Source organism: Panthera onca, chromosome Y (genome assembly GCF_046562875.1).
Source record: "Panthera onca isolate mPanOnc1 chromosome Y, mPanOnc1 haplotype 2, whole genome shotgun sequence".
NCBI lineage: Eukaryota > Metazoa > Chordata > Mammalia > Carnivora > Felidae > Panthera > Panthera onca.
The window spans coordinates 23063823-23083459 of record NC_138358.1 but is presented as its reverse complement, the minus strand read 5'-3'; the positions used below and the strand labels follow the sequence as shown (position 1 = coordinate 23083459).

Here is a 19637-nt window from a genome sequence, read left to right as displayed (position 1 = left end):
TAATAAAAACCCTCGAGAAAGTCGGGATAGAAGGAACATACTTAAAGATCATAAAAGCCATTTATGAAAAGCCCACAGCTAACATCATCCTCAATGGGGAAAAACTGAGAGCTTTTCCCCTGAGATCAGGAACACGACAGGGATGTCCACTCTCATCGCTGTTGTTTAACATAGTGTTGGAAGTTCTAGCATCACCAATCAGAAAACAAAAGGAAATCAAAGGCATCAAAATTGGCAAAGATGAAGTTAAGCTTTCACTTTTTGCAGATGACATGATATTATACATAGAAAATCCGACAGACTCCACCGAAAGTCTGCTAGAACTGATACATGAATTTAGAAAGCTGCAGGATACAAAATCAATGTACAGAAATCAGTTACATTCTTATACACTAATAATGAAGCAACAGAAAGACAAATAAAGAAACTGATCCTATTCACAATTGCACCAAGAAGCATAAAATACCTAGGAATAAACCTAACCAAAGATATAAAAGATCTGTATGCTGAAAACTATAGAAAATTTATGAAGGAAACTGAAGGAGTTATAAAGAAATGGAAAAGCATTCTGTGCTCATGGACTGGAATAATAAATATTGTCAAAATGTCAATACTACCCAAAGCTATCTACACATTCACGCAATCCCAATCAAAATTGCACCAGCATTTTTCTTGAAGCTAGGACAAGCAATCCTAAAATTCATATGGAACCACACAAAAGGCCCCAAATAGCCAAAATAATTTTGAAGAAGACCAAAGCAGGAGGCATCACAATCCCAGACTTTAGCCTCTACTACAAAGCTGTAGTCATCAAGACAGCACGGTACTGGCACAAAAACAGACACATAGACCAATGGAATAGAATAGAAACCCCAGAACTAGACCCACAAACGTATGGCCTACTTATTTTTGACAAAGCAGGAAGGAATACCCAATGGAAAAAAGACAGTCTCTTTAACAAATGGTGCTGGGAGAACTGGACAGCAACATGCAGAAGATTGAAACTAGACCACTTTCTCACACCATTCACAAAAATAAACTCAAAATGGAGAATGTGAGACAGGAAACCATCAAAACCCTAGAGGAGAAAGCAGGAAAAGACCTCTTTGACGTCAGCCGTAGCAATTTCTTACTTGACACATCCTCAAAGGCAAGGGAATTAAAAGCAAAAATGAACTACTGGGACCTTATGAAGATAAAAAGCTTCTGCACAGCAAAGGAAACAACCAACAAAACTAAAAGGCAATCAACGGAATGGGAAAAGATATTTGCAAATGACGTATCAGACAAAGGGCTAGTATCCAAAATCTATAAGGAATTCACCAAACTCCACACCTGAAAAACAAATAATCCAGTGAAGAAATGGGCAGAAAACATGAATAGACACTTCTCTAAAGAAGACATCCGATGGCCAACAGGCATATGAAAAGGTGCTCAACGTCGCTCCTCATCAGGGAAATACAAATCAAAACCACACTCAGATACCACCTCACGCCAGTCACAGTGGCCAAAATGAACAAATCAGGAGACTATAGATGCTGGAGAGGATGTGGAGAAACAGGAACCCTCTTGCACTGTTGGTGGGAATGCAAATTGGTGCAGCCACTCTGGAAAACAGTGTGGAGGTTCCTCAAAAAATTAAAAATAGACCTACCCTATGACCCAGCAGTTAGCACTGCTAAGAATTTACCCAAGGAGTACAGAAGTACTGATGCATAGGGGCACTTTTACCCCAATTTTTATAGCAGCACTCTCAACAGTAGCCAAATTATGGAAAGAGCCTAAAGGTCCATCAACTGATGAATGGATAAAGAAACTGTGGTTTATATACACAATGGAGTATTACTTGGTAATGAGAAAGAATGAAATACGGCCCTTTGTAGTAACGTGGATGGAACTGGAGAGTGTGATGCTAAGTGAAATAAGCCATACAGAGAAAGACAGATACCATATGGTTTCACTGTTATGTGGATCCTGAGAAACTTAACAGAAACCCACGGCAGAGGAGAAGAAAAAAAGAAAAGATGTTAGAGTGGGAGATAGCCAAAGCATAAGAGACTCCTAAAAACTGAGAACAAACTGAGGGTTGATGGGGGGTGGAAGGGAGTGGAGGGTGCGTGATGGGTATTGAGGAGAGCACCTTTTGGGATGAGCCCTGGGTGTTGTATGGAAACCAATATGACAATAAATTTCATATATTGAAAAAAAAAATAAACCATTCAAAACCCTAGAGCTTTCAAAATCTGGTACTAACCTCAGCAGATATTTGTTGGGCAAGACGTATAGACACATTTCTAAGCATGCACTCAGATGATGGATTAGGAATAATCTGAAGAGCATTCTGTAGCACCACTGCTTGATCATGAGTTACTTGGTTGATCTGTAAACATTAACATTTTTACTTGGAGAAAAATCTTATACGTAAGCACAGTTTCAAAAATCTGCACATAACAAAAACCTAACTCTCTGCTATTCATTTATCACCTCTCTTAGAATGTAATCCTTCCACTTATCCACTGTACGATTTTCAGTGATCTTCATAAAAAGCATTTCAGCCTGCCAACACGGTAGACTTCTCTTAGTTACCTTTAGGAGTGACAATACTCTACTGTAAACTCCATTCTTAGATGAACATTGTTTCTACACCCGAATTCACGATCTTTCTTTTCTTGAGAAAGAGAGGGAGAGAGACAGAGACAGAGAGAGTGGTGGGGAGTGAGAATGAGGGGGAGAGAGAGAGAGAGAGAGAGAGAGAGAGAGAGAGATCCTAAGTAGTCTCCATGTTCAGCACAGAGCCCAATGCGGGCCTCTCACAACTGTGAGATCATGACTTGAATTGAAATCAAGAATTGGAAACTTATCTGACTGAACCACCCAGGAGCCCCAGAGTTCACTTTCAATTGCAGAAGATAAATGACATGGCTTTAAGTAATCTTTTACAAATTTCCAGGTAAAACCTTTTCCCACCCTTCTGGTTATTCCTGTCAAGATAACATTGAGAGAAATGCATAAATACACCTTCAAACTACATAAATACACCTTCAATTTTTTTCTAACTTTTAAATTTATAACCACTCAATTATTTCCCCTTTAGTCTTCTGTACTCTCTCTCTCTGCCCCTCTCCTGCTTGTATTCTCTCTGTCAAAATAAACTTAAAAAACTGTCCTTAAAAAAATGCTAATTCACTTTTAACAACCAATTAGATTTTATTTTTTACGTCAGTAGAATCTTGTTGCACTTTTCTTATGCTGCAACTATTCTTATTAAGGTCAGCATTGGTATTAATTTCCAATTCAACCCAATAAACTGTAATTAAGATTAGGTATATTCTTCAGGATAATAATAACTTTTTCTCCCTATGCTACCTTTGAAATTAAATATTTTTCTATTCAAAAAAAAAGGCCTCAGGAGCGCCTGGGTGGCTCAGCTGGGTTAGGCGTCTGACTTCGGCTCATGTCATGATCTCACGGTTTGTGAGCTTGAGCCCTGTGTCGGGCTCTGTGCTGACAGCTTGGAGCCTGGAGCCTGCTTCAGATTCTGTGCCTCCCTCTCTCTCTGCTTCTTCCCCACTCACACTGTCTCTCTCTCCTTCAAACATAAATAAAAATTAAAAAAAAAAAAAAAAAGGCCTCAAATGCTTCATGGCAAAAGAAGTTAAAACAAGGAAAAATAAAAAAAGAAAGGTCACAAAATTTTACTCAACAGTATATACAAGCTCTTAAATCTAAAAGGAAAAATTCCTAGAATTAATTTTATTCAATAGTTATTCTAGTTCTCAAATTATAACCCTCTTCTTTATATTATTGGTAATTATACAATGAAAACTTTTAATTTTTTAAATGATTTTATTTATTTTTGAGAGACAGTATGAGAAGGGGAAGGGCAGAGAGAGGGGGAGACACAGAATTCATGAAGCAGGCTTCAGGCTCCAAGCTCTCAGCACAGAGCTCAGTGTAGGTCTAGAACCCATGAACAAGATCATGATCTGAGCCGAAGCGGGATGCATAACCAACTAAGGCACCCAGGCACCCCTATAATAAACATATTTTTAAAATGAATTTTGTATTTGGTACCTTATTAGAATGTGAGCAACCTGCAACTGGACAGTATTAAGTACACCTTTGTATTTTAATGGCACATTTTCTAAACAGTAAATATTGAAGGTATAAAGAGATACATAAAACTGCTTTCCATGTACTTCATTAAGCTAGTATGCAAAGGATCATGACAAAAACCTGTTTTTATATAAATATGTACAGAACCCACAAATAAAGCATCACACTTGGAGTAAAGTTATTGTAATTTTCTTTTAAAAATTTTCTTGTACACAGCCACCATTTTTCTTTTCATCCATTTATATGCAGAAAATTGCAAAATTATATAAAAGTGAAAGCATATAGGGGTGCCTTGGTGGCTGAGTTGGTTAAGCATCCGGCTTCTGGTTTTGGCTCAGGTCATGATCTCACAGTTAAGGAGTTCAAGACCCACATGGAGTTCTGAGCTGACAGTGCAGAACCTGCTTGGGATTCTCTCTCTCTGCCCCTTCCCACTCTCTCTCTCAAAAGTAAGTAAATAAAAAATTTAAAAAAATTAAAAACAAAAGTCTAGTTCTGACCACACCTCCAGAAATCTGTTAGAGAAAATCTCAGACATTATATTTTATTTAAAATGCCTCACTATATGAGTCTTCTTTGAAGTAATATCCATAATACTATTAACTCACCTCATGTTATTAAGGGGATGTGTAAGTATCAAATGTGTAGTAATTCAAATTTCTGTGATGAAGAACCAACATATTTATAAAGAAAATCTATATCCCTAACCCATTTTTATCTTTAGCTGGTGTTTAATAAAACAATCATAAGTAACCATCACTGATGAACTAAAATCCAGTGTGAAGTAAATGCCCCCATTCAACCCCATTTGCATCAAATCTCAGTGTATCAGGATGATACCACGGGAGAGAAGAGTTTTTGTCAATAATGGTTGTTACAATGGCCACAATGGAAGAAGAGGTGGGCAATATGCCAATTAGATCTTTTCTTTTCTACCTTTATATATCGTTATATTTTTCAGGTATCAGTTAATAAAGGCTCAGGTGAAGTTTCTGAGGCCTAAACAACTGACACTCAAAAGGGACTTAAGGATTAGTGACATCAGTATAATCACCAGAGAGTATTTACATTTACAATACAAATATAACTTAATAGATTCAATTGAACTTGCATTCTGTACTTAATCATTTAGCAGTTTAGCTTTAAAATTAAACATCCACCATAAAACTTATTAAAGATTTTTAAAGTTTTATTACCGGTGTTACAGGATCTGCACCCTCTACAACTGGCTGACAAGCTTCTGCTACAGCTCGAACATGGCCATAGCCTATGGCAGTTAACAATAGTTTGGCTATCTTAAGACCACTGAAGTAAGCACCCCTTCGAGTTTCTGTATCTGTATTTGGCAGGAAGTTATTTCTTGTTAACATACTCAGTACAAGGGGTAAGCCACCACTTTTTAAAAAGTGAAACTGAAAGTCAGAGGAATCATCTGCCAAATGTACACCAGCAGGCATCAACAGGGCATAAACTACCTGGGGAAAAAAAATAAGAGGGGGCTGTATTAAAATATGTTAAAATTTCCAAAGATTATAATCTTAATGCATGTTATTTCCATTACCATATGATATGAAAATCACATTCTGAAAAATAAAACAAACCTCTGTTAGATATAGCACTCGGGAGGCAGAAGGACCAAGGAAAAGTGAATCAAGAGATGATCCAAGGTTATTTTCTCCAAGTTTTGCATAGTCCAAACAAACAGCTTTTAATTTTTCTACTGTTGTGCTATCTGCAAAAAAACACAGACTAAAGTAAAATGTATCACATGTTCTTAACATTTCACATTTAATATACTGAAGAGCATATTATCTTAATTAGAAAACACCATCAATAAATATTAGCAAAGCTGACCTATAAGATCAAATGTTAAGATATAATCAGACCTGGACTGATTAATAATCAACCACAGTTCTTTAATTGTCAACCCAAAATATGAAAGGAGCAATTTCCTATCCAGAGACGGCAAATCAACATGTCCTCCCACACCCACTGGAAACAGAAAAAACCCCCAAACACTCAAAAGGAATTATTCTCCTTAAAACACAATCTCCTCCCACCAACTGCTTAATTATTTGCCTCACATGATGAACGGTTTGTTTTTAAAATTAAGTCACAATTTAAGACCATAGAGAAAACTTTCCTGATGTACAGACAGTGCAAACCCTTTGCATTGTTGTCATATTATCAACAGAGACTTAAAAAAAAAAAAAGATACATGATGCTAACCAGAATATCCCCACTTAAAAGAAAACATAGCAGTAGATATTCATGATCTGAGACTACACAATGATTTCTTATGTATGGTGCCAAAAGCACAAGTGACAAGAGGAAAAACATTAACTGGACTACGTCAAAATTAATCTTCTGTGAATAAAAGTAAACGATTTGGAAATAAAAGAGAAAATGGGACAAAATGGGAAGAATATTTATATACTATATATCTGATAAAGGACATCTATTTGAATGTACCAAGAACACTTACAATTCATAACAGAAAGAGAGGGACACCTGGGCGGCTCGGTCAGTCACACCTCTGACTCTTGGTTTCAGCTCAGATCATGATCTCAGTTTGTGGGTTTGGGCCCCATGTAGGACTCCACACTGACAGCATGGAGTCTGCTTGGGATTCTCTTTCTCTTCTCCCCCATCCCCCACTATATGCCCCTCCCATGCTTGTGCTTGATCTTGCTCTCTCTTGCTCTCAAAATAAATAAACTTAAAAAACAACAGAAAGACAAACAACACAATTAAAAACTAAGCAAAAGCTGTAAATAGACATTTTTCCAAAGACGTACATATGGCTGGTAAGCCCATGAAGAAACAATCATTAACTATCAAAGAAATGCATATGAAAGCCTCATTGAAATGCCCCTTTAATACAACTTAGCAAGACGAAATGGAAAAACAGTAATAGATTATCAATGAAATGTGGAAAAACTGGGACCCTTATACTTGTGGAATTAGGAGTGGTGCACCAACTTTGGAAAACGGTTTGGTAGTTCCCCATTACGTTAAACATGGAGTTACTTCCTCATCCAGCAATTTTTCTCCCAGATATATATATATATATGTATACATATATATAGACACACACACACACACACACACATATATATGTATACATATATATAGACATAGACACACACACACACACACACACAAAGTTCACACCAAAACTAGTACTGAAATGTTCACAGCAGTACTATTCACAACAGCCAAAAACTGTACAAAACTTAAGCATTTGCTGACAGAGAAAATGGATGACAAAACTGTGATTTCCATACACTGAAATATACATTTAGTCTTAAAAAGAAAAGAAATTCAATTCTGACAACACTAGAACATGGAAGAATATATCTTTACACTAAGTGAAGTAGGCTAGTCGCATTAAGACAAATACTGTATGAATCCACTTCTATGGGGTATATAGAAGAGTCACATTCAAATAAACAAAGTAGAATGTAGTTGGGAAGAGAAGGTAAAATGGATAGTTACTGTTCAATGGATACAGAGTTTCAGTTTTTCTAGATGAAAATGTTCTGGAATTGGTTGCACAATTGTGCATACAGTTAACACCACTTAACACATCAAGATGGCCAGTTTTATGTATGTATTTTGTATAGTAAATATTTTGTAAATTTTGTATATTTTGTAAAGTGCAGATTATAAAAAAGCATAAAGAAGTCCAAACTGAGATGTAGTCTGCAAAACAAGTGGTCTCAACTTTTTACCTCAGGTAATGATCTCACAGTCCATGAGTGTGAGTCACGCAATTGGCTCCGCACTGACAGCATGGAGCCTGCTTGGGATATTCTCTCTCTCACTCTCTCTCTCTGCCCCTCCTCCACTTGTGCTTTCTCTCTCAAAAAATAAATAATAAACAAAAAAAGCATAGGTGCTATACCCCTTTCTCTTAAGTTAGAAAATTACATAAAGGAAGACTAATACAGCAAATGTACCATAATGTTAACAATTATTGAATTGTGAACAGTGTTTGGAAGTTCTTTTTATCATTTTATGTAGTTTTAAAATTCCTACAACATAGGGGCGCCTGGGTGGCTCAGTCGGTTAAGCATTCGACTTTGTTTCAGGTCATGATCTCACATTTCATGAGTTCAAGTCCCACACTGGGCTCTGTGCTAACAGCTCAGAGCCTGGAGCCTGCTTTGGATTCTGTGTCTCCCTCTCCCTGATCCCTCCCTGCTCACATTTTGTCTTGCTCTCTCAAAAATGAACATTAAAAAAAAAAAAATCTTACAATATAAAGAGTGGGTTTTGGGGGCACCTAGGTGGCTTCGTCAGGTGAGCTGTTGAACTCTTGATCTCGGCTCATGTCTTGATCTCACAGCTGTGAGTCTGAGGCCCTTGTTGGGCTCTGCACTGGGTGCAAAACCTACTTAAAACAGGGATGCCTGGGTTGGCTGAGCATCTGACTTCAGCTCATGTCATTATCTCGCAGTTAGTGGGTTTGAGGCCTGCGTCAGGCTCTGTGCTGACAACTCGGAGCCTGGAGCCTGCTTCAGATTCTGTTCCTCCCCTGTTCACGCTGTCTCTCTCTCAAAAATAAAAAAAATTAAAATACAAACAAAGAAAAGGACTGGTTTAATTAAGAAAAAAAAAAAGATTTTTTAAAGTCTATTTTGAGAGACAGACAGACAAAGGGACTGGGAGAGAGAGAATCCCAAGTTGAGAATCTCTGCACCATCAGTGCAGAGTCCAACATGGTGCTCAATCTCACGACTGTGAGGTCATGACCTAAGCCGAAATCAGGAGTCCAGTGATCAAGTGGCAAAGCCATGCAGCCCCTGTCCCCCACGACAAATGATTTAAAATTTTTTTAATAAAAAAATTAATAAATTTAATAATTAATAATTTTAATTTAATAAAAAAATTTATTAAAAAAATTTTTTTAAACGTTTATTTTTGAGAGAGACAGAGTGCAAGTGGGGGAGGGGCAGAGAGAGAGGGAGACAGAATCTGAAGCAGGTTCCAGGCTCTGAGCTGTCAGCACAGAGCCCGATGCGGGGCTCGAGCTCACGAATTGAGATCAGCACCTGAGCTGGAAGTCGGGTGCTTAAACCGACAGAGCCACTCAGGTGCCCAACAAATGATTTTTAATTGAAAAAGAAGACATTTTGTTTCTCTGCCTGACCACTGCCATCATGGGTCACGTGTACATACCCAGTGGCTGAAGTTGAACTTGATGGCTGCTAATATGAAGGAACTGATGTACAAATTGGCTAAGAAGGGCCTGACTGCCTCAGTCTCTCCCTATAAGACTCCCATGGTGTTGCACGTTTTGTGAGCAGGCAATAAAATCCTGAAAACACTTAAGTTGAAAGGACTTGCTCCTGATCTTTCTGAGGATCTCTGTTATTTAAGAAAGGTACTGCTGTTTGAAAGCATCTTGAGAGGAACAGACAGGAAAGATGCTAAATGCCAATGGAGTCTGACTGAGAACTGCTGTAATCACCAGTTGGCTTAACACTGTAAGACCAAATGAGTCCTCCTTATCTATTGGAAATACAAGTCATCCACAGTCTCTGCCCTCGTTGCATAAATTTGTGTATGCACTAAAGCAATAAAACTACTGTCTAACTAGAAAAAAAGAATAAGACAATGCAGTAAAGAGGAGAAAAAAAAAAACTCACTACCAATTATAGCATAAGAAAAATGAGTATAGTCTGTCCTACAAGAACATATTTCTGTAACACCAGTAAGCTCTGCCAAAAAGGAGAATATATGTATAATATGTGTATTAGTATAATATGACATATTAAAAGATGCTCAACATTATCAGGGAAATCAGAACCTTAACACAAGTCAGAATGGCTAGAATAAAAAAGACACCAGAATAAACGGGGGGGGGGGGGGGGGGGGGCAGATAAAATGGGCAAAATGAGTGACAGGAAGTGACAGAAACAGGTTAAATCACAGGAATGAAAGGTACAGCATAAGAAATATAGTCAACAGGACCGAAATACTGTTGTATAATGACAGATGGTAACTACTTTTGATGAGGACAGTATAATGTACAGTTTTGCTGAATCCCTTCCTTGTATACCTGAAACTAAGGTAACATTATATGTCAACTATACATCAATGTTAAAAGAAAATGATAAAAAAAAGAACAATTAAAGTAAAAACTATTCACAGGTTTTGCCATGCTTCAGCCGTCTAAGTAGGCTCCATTTCCTTGTTTATGTCCACTTTTTGGAAATCCTTTTTATTTCATACCGCTTCTTCCAACTGAATGCCTTATCTCAAAGCTGTCTTGGTAGTATCTCCTCTTTTTTTCTTTTCTAAAACATTTAATATATACCCCAACAGGATCTAGTATGCAAAGATACCTGCCAGAGTTGTACAGGTTATCTCCAAAGATACCAACTATGGTTTCTCATAGTGCTCTGTTTAAATTTTATGTGGAAGAACACCCTGGCCTCTAGAACTGGAGAGCAGGCTAAGTAAGTTCGAGTATACGGAAAAGGGTGGTAGTAAAGCAAGGGACTGGTGCATTACAGGATTAATTACATAAGCACATGTATCAAACGTAGTATCAAACCAGGTTTGTCACTGTCAGGTAAGTAAATCTAAAGTACTGACAAAAAGAAAGCATAAGGAAGAATGTAGATTAGACTGCAACTGGAGGCACTATTGTTAACTCATGTGTGTAAGTACATATACGTACACATCTAAGGCAATCAATACTTAGCATCCATATCTTAGCTTCTAAATACCATTTTACTCTAAAAGTAGTTGGGGCTCAGGAAATGGCTGATTGCAGAGCTCGAAAAAACTTCATCTACTGGCCAAGATATAAATGACATTTAACTCTGATGAGGTCTCTTGAGTGCAGGAGCAACAGAAATGTGTTCAGAGAAAATAAGTGTCTTTTACAAGGAAATCTCCTTAAGGGTTGAGAGCACTGTAAACCACACAGCCAATGAAAAAACAAGGCACTGGAAACAGTGGTGATATGGCATAAGGATACAAAGAACTCTGTGCATATAATTAATGTTACTTTGAAATGGCTACAGTGGCAAATTTTTAACTATTTATATTTTACCAAAATAATAATACAAAAGTAATGCAGTAAGTGAATGCAAAAGCAATTCAATAAATAAATTTGAGTTATTTTTGCTAGGCCCACGATAAGGTAATGGTTATCAGTGTAGCTTAATAATTGTTTAGCCTCAGTCAATCTCAAGTTTTCATTCAGTAACTGAGGAATTGGCCTAGAATAACATCCTCATTGAACAACTGCAGAGCAAAATTTCAAAGAAGCTGACAACACATAATTGAGTGCAATCTAGTAGAATCTGCTAAAATGTATTACAACTCACTGTAGTTATGTGTGGAACAGAAAAAGCCTTAAGAGGAAAAGATTTATATAGTCATGCATTTGTCCATTTTCATATATTAAACGTATTTGTTTCATTTCATCCATGGTCAGTCATTCACTGTATTACTCACCATCAAGTATTCTGTGGAAAACATGTGAAAATTTATCATCTGTTATTAAACCAGCGGTGCCAATAGTAAACTTCATTGACTTTCATGGACTTAACATCATTCATTAGTTTCATGAATTTCTGTTGGAAATAGAATCTGGGTATCTTAACTTGCCCTACTATACAGCAGTTTAATAGTTTAGCAGTAATAAAGTACAACTGTGATTTTGTTGTTGTTGTTAGGGAGAGAGAGAATAGAGAGAGCATGAACACATACACACCACTGGCAGAGAGGGAGATCATCCTAAATAGGCTTCATGTCCAGTATGGAGCCAGATGTGGGGCTCAATCTCATGACCTTGAGATCATGAACTGAGCCCAAATCAAGAGTTGGACACTCAACCAACTGAGCCACCCAGGTGTCTCAGTTTATCTCTCACTTCTAAAAAGTTTATGTATTTATTTTCAAAGAGAGAGTGAGAGAGCACAAGCGTGAGTGGGATAGGGGCAGAGAGAAAGGGAGAGAGAATCCCAAACAGGCTAAGCACTGTTAACACAGAGCCTCAAGTGGGGTTTGATCCCATGAACCATGAGATCAGGACCTGAGCCTAAATCAAGAGTCAGACATAACCAACTGAGCCACTTAGGCACCCAATATAATTCTGATTTTTAAACTACACAGGGTTGAGAATGAAACTTCTTCTGAACAAGAAGAAAGATCCTCAACTAGTGCTACCAAACACTGAAAGGTTTACAAATTTAGGTTTTGCTGCAGACTTGACGCTTCTTAATAAATTCAGCCTGTAATCCTAAGGCAAAAGAGTACTTTAAATGAAAAATGCTGCAGTGGAGTCATTTAGATGCTAACACGTTTTAATTCACAAGAAATGTCAAGTATTATACATTTCCCACTCCAATCAAAATTAAAAAATGATTTCCATTTCTATACAAATTTACAGCTGACATACTTTCCAAACTGTAAATGTAGTTGCTGTATAATTTTCAAACCCTGATGTAAATACAAAGAAGATTTCACTATTTCAGAATGCATTTAACTGTGCAACTGAGAAACTTCCATCCTGACCTTTTTAATTTTTTTTTAAATGTTTATTTATTTATTTTATAGAGAGCAAGTGAGCGAACGTGCACAAGCAGGGGAGGAGCAGAGAGAGACACACACACACACAGAATCCGAAGCAGGCTCCAGGCTTTGAACTGTCAGCACAGAGCCTGATGCAGGGCTGAAACTCACAAACCGGGAGATCATCACCTGAGGTGAAGTCAGACACTTAACCAACTGAACCACACAGGTGCCCCCATCCAGCCTAAATTTCAAAGGGGATTAATCTGTAATGTAAGGACATGCTAAAAATAAAAAATTAAAGAATACTGACACAAGGATGGAGAATTCTATAAATTTCTTTCATGAAATGAGATAACCAGCAGTACCTGTTTGTGGAAAAACCATGTCAAAGATAAAATATACAAAATTCTATTTTATTTATTAAATTTTTTTTTCAATGTTTATTTTTGTGAGACAGAAAGAGAGAGAGAGACAGAGAGAGAGAGAAAGAGCATGCACACGAGCAGGGTGGGGAGAGAGAGAAGGAGACACAAATCTAAAGCAGGCTTCTGAGCTATCAGCACAGACCCTGACTGGGGCTCGAACTCATGCACCGTGACATCATGAACTGAACGGAAGTCAGATTCTTAACCAACTGAGCCACCCAGGCAATGCTACAGAATTTATATTTTAAAGCCCAACAATAACAAATAAGTGTTTACAACTAATTTAATGATAGTGAATACAAATTTTCAGCCCTTTCCTGGAATAAAGTCATACCCCACCATAAAAAATTACATTAATTCTCATTAGGAAACATGTATTATAAAAAAACTGCACTTATTATTTTTATAGGAAGAATTTTACTAATACAAAGTTTGTGAAAAAATATTTTTCACTCTCATTATGTAAATTCCTACATAATTTTTTTTTCAATGTTTATTTATCATGCCTCTTGGTTGACAAAACCTAGAATATTTACTATCTGGCCATTTATAAAAAAAGTTTTTCTATCTCTTTGCTAAAGATATTACTGGAGAAACTGGTGCATCTTAACTGGGGTCAGTCAACTATATAGCAGAATATGTCAATGTTAATTTTCTGATTTAGATGTTACATAGGAGAATGTCCTCGTTTGAAGGAAACATGGCTTACTGTTTCGGGATACAATAAAAACATCCTGCCAACAAATAACTGTGATATGGTTTAAGAAATAAACAGTTCTTTGTATTATACTATCCATTTTTTTATTTTTGCAATTACCTCAATAAATAATACACACATGATTTTGTAGAACATAAAGTTTAGGTGATCATATATAGCAGAAACCCTGTAAAATGTTCATAAAATAAAACACAAGGCTATGAAGAAGCAGTAGAAAAAAATAACATTAAAACGCTACAGAAAGCTGAAAAGAAAAGGCCCCAAAAGAAAACTACAAGATTGAGTAACAGAGGCAAAATTGTTAAGGGATTTAACAACATCCTAACACAAATATATAACAGTATATTCTAAAGTAAAGGAAAAAAAAAAAAAAAGAAAAATTTTTCAAAAGCACAAATAAAGCCATGAGGAAAGAAAAGGAAAAAAATAACCTTTTTACCAATAAGGTCCACTGAACCTTCATCAATAGCACACACACACACAAATCTACCCCAAGGCACTTCATCAACATATTTCAGAATTTAAGGGTTTAAAAATATACAACATACAAACAGCTTCAATTTTCCCACCAGCCAACACTCTTATGGCACTATAATGGAACAGACATTCAATCAAAGACACTATGCTTAAAATATTGCTTGTAAAAAAAAAAACAAGAACAAAAAAATATGTAATACTGCAAGTGAGAGTTTAGTTGTATTCAGCTAAGTGATTAAAAAAAAAATCTACTCCCCATGGACCCCTTTATTAGAAGAATATGCTTCAGCAAAAATGAGGACTGACTCAACAAGGGACTACAGCAGGATTCACAGTAAAAAAGTCTGTTATAAAGAGGTCCCAGAAAGGGATGCCTGAGTGGCTCGTCAGTTAAGTATCCAACTTAGGTCACAATCTCATAGTTTGAGTTTGAGCCCCCACATCAGGCTCTATGCTGACAGCTCAGGCTCTATGCTGTCCCTGCTTTGGATTCTGTGTCTCCCTCTCTCTTTGCCACTTCCCCATTCATGCTCTGTCGCTCTCAAAAATAAACATTAAAAAAAGGGGGGGAGGCCCAGAAGAGTAAATATGTCAAAGAGAAGAACTACACTAAAAGAAAAGGAGGAAACACCCCAAAAATATAATACAATGAATTTGACCATGTGGAAAATTGTTTTACAAAATTATTAAAGAGAATGTGAGAAACAATAATAAATGTCATATAAATGACATATGAACATATGAACATATATGCTCATGACAAATGAACAGAAGGGGAGAATTTATTTTATTAAAGTTTATTTTGAGAGAAAAAGAATCTCAAGAAGGCTCTTTCTGCACTGCTAGTGCAGGGCTTGAATTCACGAACTGTGAGATCATGAATTGAGCTGAAATCAATAGTTGGTGCTTAACTGATTGAGCCATCCAGGCCACCCAAAGGGAAATTTTTACATCTAGAATAAACAAGTGTGAGTAGCCTAGGAAATTAAAGTTTTTCATACACTGCTGAATCACTGTACGGTACATGTACACTAAAGTAACAATGTATAAACTGGAATTAAGAAAGAATTTAAAAAAAAACAGGAGCACCTGACTGGCTCAGTCAGAAGAGCATGTATCTCTTCATCTTGGGAGTATGACTGAGCCCCACATGCCAGAGATTACTTAAAACAACAAACTTAAAAAATAATAAAATAAAAATATTTTAACAGTCTTGTTAAAATATATTTTATTGAGTCCAAAATACACCTACTTACATAGTTTTGAAAATGTAAATGATTGATACAAATTTAAGCAAAAAACATTAATGATCAAAAAAGAATGGGAGTAAGAAATGTTTTTGTCTATACTGACATCAGTATACAGTAACTGACATAAAAGTGATATGAATACATTATTTAGAGGTAAACTGCATAACAATAAGAGCTAAATGCTGAAAATGGTCATTTCTTTGAAAAGAAAATGGAAGGTGGGGATGGGTGCGGTACCAGATCATTGTTATTCATTTTGGCCTTTGAAGAATCCTGATTTTCTAAATTGTGTGAATTAGTTTACTATGAATATTTTAAAATTATGCTAAATATTATTACTATGTTTTAAAGTAATCTCTAAATCCAATGTGGGGCTTGAACTCATGACTCTGAGATCAAGATTAAGCCAGCCAGGCACCTCCTATGTAAAATATTCTTATCTATCCGTGAAAAATCTCTCAGTGACAATATTGTGGGTAACACATGATCCATATTATAAACTATACCAAAGTATATATCATAGGGAACAGAATCTATCATGTTCTTGTCAACACTGAAGGGGAGAGTGTTGGCAGAAAAGGTCAGGCAATTTTCTTACCTGGTGGCATGAGTTTCATAAGTATTCTTGCTCCATCTCTAAGAGATGGCATATTGAGACTGCAACCTAAATCAGCAACTTGCCAGAGGAAAGCTATGTATCTGGGATGTAGTGACATTATCTGGAATACAGAAAACAAGAAGGTTTATGTATAAAATAAGTTTAAAAGGTTTTGTTATTCAGAATTAGTATCTTTACTGTCTCCAAGAAAGTTTTCTAACTGTCTTACATGAAATTACCTCCTTTCCCATTTTTTCACATTTACAAATCCAATGATTCCATTATGATGCAAACTTAATAACTCATTAAGCTTTCTGAACTACCTGGTATAATTTCTTTGCTTGTTCTACTGTTTTCATAAAGCAGAAATTTTACATAGGACTCAGGTGCTGTTTATACAAAAGGGACTTCGCCCCTTGAGGGGTTGCTGGTAAATCCCTAATCTCATTGTTGGCAATCTCAAATGACTCTTCACACTGAAGCAGCTGGTATTACTGCAGCTATAACAATTCTTCAAAGGTAGAGGGAAGAGAAAGTGTAAGTAATTGAACACTTGTTGTTTCTTTAGATATGAAAAATACTACTAAAAATTTGCTGAGGACAGATTATATATTTCCTTAAAAAGAGGTTCAAAGAAAAGATTGACAATATAGTAGTATTTTCATAAGTAATAGTATACTCTAATTCAACTGTAATAGATTAATTCTACCCAAAAATAATACCGTATCTATGGAAAAATTTTTTTTAATGTTTATTTATTTTTGACAGAGAGAGACAACAGCATGAGCAGGGGAGGAACAGAAACAGAGGGAGACACAGAATCCAAAACAGGCTCCAGGCTCTGAGCCATCAGCACAGAGCCCGACACAGAGCTCGAACTCACAGACTGTGAGATCATGACCCGAGCTGAAGTTAGACGCTCAACAGACTGAGCCACCCAGGCGCCCCTCTATGGAAAATTTTTATTTTAAATTCCAACAATTAAGAAATCCATCCAAAAGTTACAGTTAACTGTATATATTTACTTGACATTTGACCCATCTATGAAACTTGTTTAATTCCTTAGAAAAAGGACCATTCCAAGAAACATGTAATGTTTTGCATACACAGCTGACTCACCACGCCAGGCAAACAACTCTCCACTTCTGGATTGGGACCATCACTGTAGTGATTACAATGGTTGCCAGGAGATCCAGTTGATGAATCAGAAGAACTATCAGGGCTTGAAGGCATGTTGGAACTTACTTGTGTAAGTTTAGCTGTAATTACCTAAAAAAGATAGAATATATTAGTTGCAAAGACAAGGGAAAATACTTTTCCAAAATACATAAATTTGATATACCAAAAGACTAAAATATGTATCATGCTTTATTTTAGATATATACTAAAAAAGTACTGTACAAAATAACCATTTTAATAGGGTACTTTTTTCACTATCCTAGTGTCATGATACTTATCTTTTACAGGGTTATAATCCAGAAACTTAACAGACAAGAGTGCACACAAAGTTCGTTAAACAATCACTGAATGAGTGAAAAATAGCCTGGATGTTTAATTCTTTGGGAATATTTGAAAGTTATATATGTATTGGGGAGCTTGGGTGGCTCAGCTGGTTAAGTATCCAACTGTTGGTTTAGGAATAGGTCATGATTTGGGAATTCGAGCCCTGTGTCAAGCTCTGTGCTCAGCATGGAGCCTGCTAGGATTCCGTCTCCCTCTGTCTGCCTCTTCCCCACTCATGCTGTGTCTCTTAAAATAAATAAACTTTAAAAAGTAAAAAAGAAAATTACATATGTACTTACTGATTTATCTTTTAAGTTTAATTGTCCTATCAGCTTTCTGTCATCTTCGGAATCTATTAGCTCACCACCCACAAAAAGTTCGATTTTTGTATGGGCTACATTTGCTTTAATACGGTTCAGAATACATCGTCGTACTGAACCAACTGTATCATTTGTATGAGACCATATGTCCAAGTCATCAACCTGTCTGCCATGGTTTGGAAATCGAACTATAAGAGAGAGGTGTTTACCACGGAATGCCCTAAAAAATTTTTAAAATAAAAAAAATTAAAAAAATGAACAATCATATTCAGCAATTACCAAGAACATGAAACTGGGATTTTAATATTTTCTTAAAAGAGGAAGACAGTTAGTTTTACTTTGTTTTGAGAATATTAAATATAACTTCTTTAAATTATAAACATTAAATTTTGGAACTACAATATAATTATATCCCACTGTGGCTAATCTTTGTTTCTATGGCTGCAAAATGAAAAATCTCTACTTTATGATAAAGAGACATCAGTTAATTTTAAGCTACAAGATCTCAATTCACTAAGAATATTTTCAAATGAAAACATACACAACTTGAAAGTATCAAAATAAAGTGCATGTTTCTATTACACATTTATAGAAATTCTTAAAAAGAAAAGTCACCCAAAAATATTTACCTTTCAGTATTCTCTTCTTATAGATGAGATACAAAACAAAAATTATATTCAAGAATCATTTTACATTTTTAACTTTAAAATTGATCACAATTAAAAACCAGACAGTACCAATTCTACAAACTTTACCCAAATCTAAAATTGCCATTTAAATGTTTTTTAATTAATTGAGCTTGTGTAGTTTATGATTATCTGATTTATACTGCAAAATACTGGAATTATTTATAATTTATGATTATACTAACATGATTTAGTAATTTTTTATTTTTTAGTACTTTCCAAATCTAAAGACAACTTAGCAAAGACCATTTAAAAACATTCTTGTTCATCATATCTATTAAATATGTATCTTTCAAGAATTTTATTTTTATTAGAGTAAGTGAATATTATCAACAAAATAAAATACATAGCTGGTATGAAATACCGTTCCCATTTAGTAAGTGATAATAGCTTAGAACCAAACCAATCAAGAAGAAAGGAAGGAAGGAAAGAAAAGGAATAGAAAAGAAAGGAGGCAAAAAAAAAAAAAAAAAAAAAAAAAGAGAAAAATTATGGTTAATGACTGATGATATGCAATGAAAATGAAACTCAGAACTTTCTACTTAAAAAACAAAAAAACTTGAGAATGCAAATAATGTTTTTAAAAGACAGGACACTGAAATCTAGAAATGGAAAAATTCTTTACAGCCCTTTTTAACTATATGTCATTACTTTCCTAATTCACTGGCTAGGAAAATAACAAATGACTACAAACTAACTACTAAATGAATTTCTTACAAACCTTGACATAGGCAGAATTGTTCTTTCCTCGTGATAATCACTGTCACATTCATTTATGTATTCCCTTAAAACAGTTAATACTCGAACCATTCGAATGGCTTCCTGTCTTGCACAATTAATACTGTCTTCATCACCATCCAAAACACACAATGTATCATATGAGGCTTTCAAACGATCAAAGCAAGACTGGATGAAGTCTTCATGGATAACAACCTATAAATAACAGACCAAAGAAAGACAATTTAAGTTGATTCACAATCAAATATGACAACAATCTAATAAAAGA

At 35.7% G+C, this 19637-nt stretch overlaps 1 protein-coding gene across 9 annotated transcripts in view; it reads right to left on the bottom strand.

Moving 5' to 3' along the window:
* The window catches only part of LOC145715080 (ubiquitin carboxyl-terminal hydrolase 9X-like), a 173803-nt gene that overhangs the window by 70829 nt on the left and 83337 nt on the right, over positions 1-19637 (bottom strand). For all 9 annotated transcript variants that reach the window (XR_014137099.1, XR_014137101.1, XR_014137100.1 and 6 more), the window contains 7 exons: positions 19353-19564; positions 17925-18165; positions 17242-17391; positions 16123-16243; positions 5718-5848; positions 5313-5591; positions 2255-2380 (listed from right to left, as the gene is read on the bottom strand). Coding sequence is in view for 5 of the 9 variants with exons in the window: in XM_081794666.1 (XP_081650792.1) it covers positions 2255-2380; positions 5313-5591; positions 5718-5848; positions 16123-16243; positions 17242-17391; positions 17925-18165; positions 19353-19564 (1260 nt within the window). In the remaining 4 variants the exon portion in view is untranslated. The remainder of the gene's footprint in view (positions 1-2254; positions 2381-5312; positions 5592-5717; positions 5849-16122; positions 16244-17241; positions 17392-17924; positions 18166-19352; positions 19565-19637) is intronic.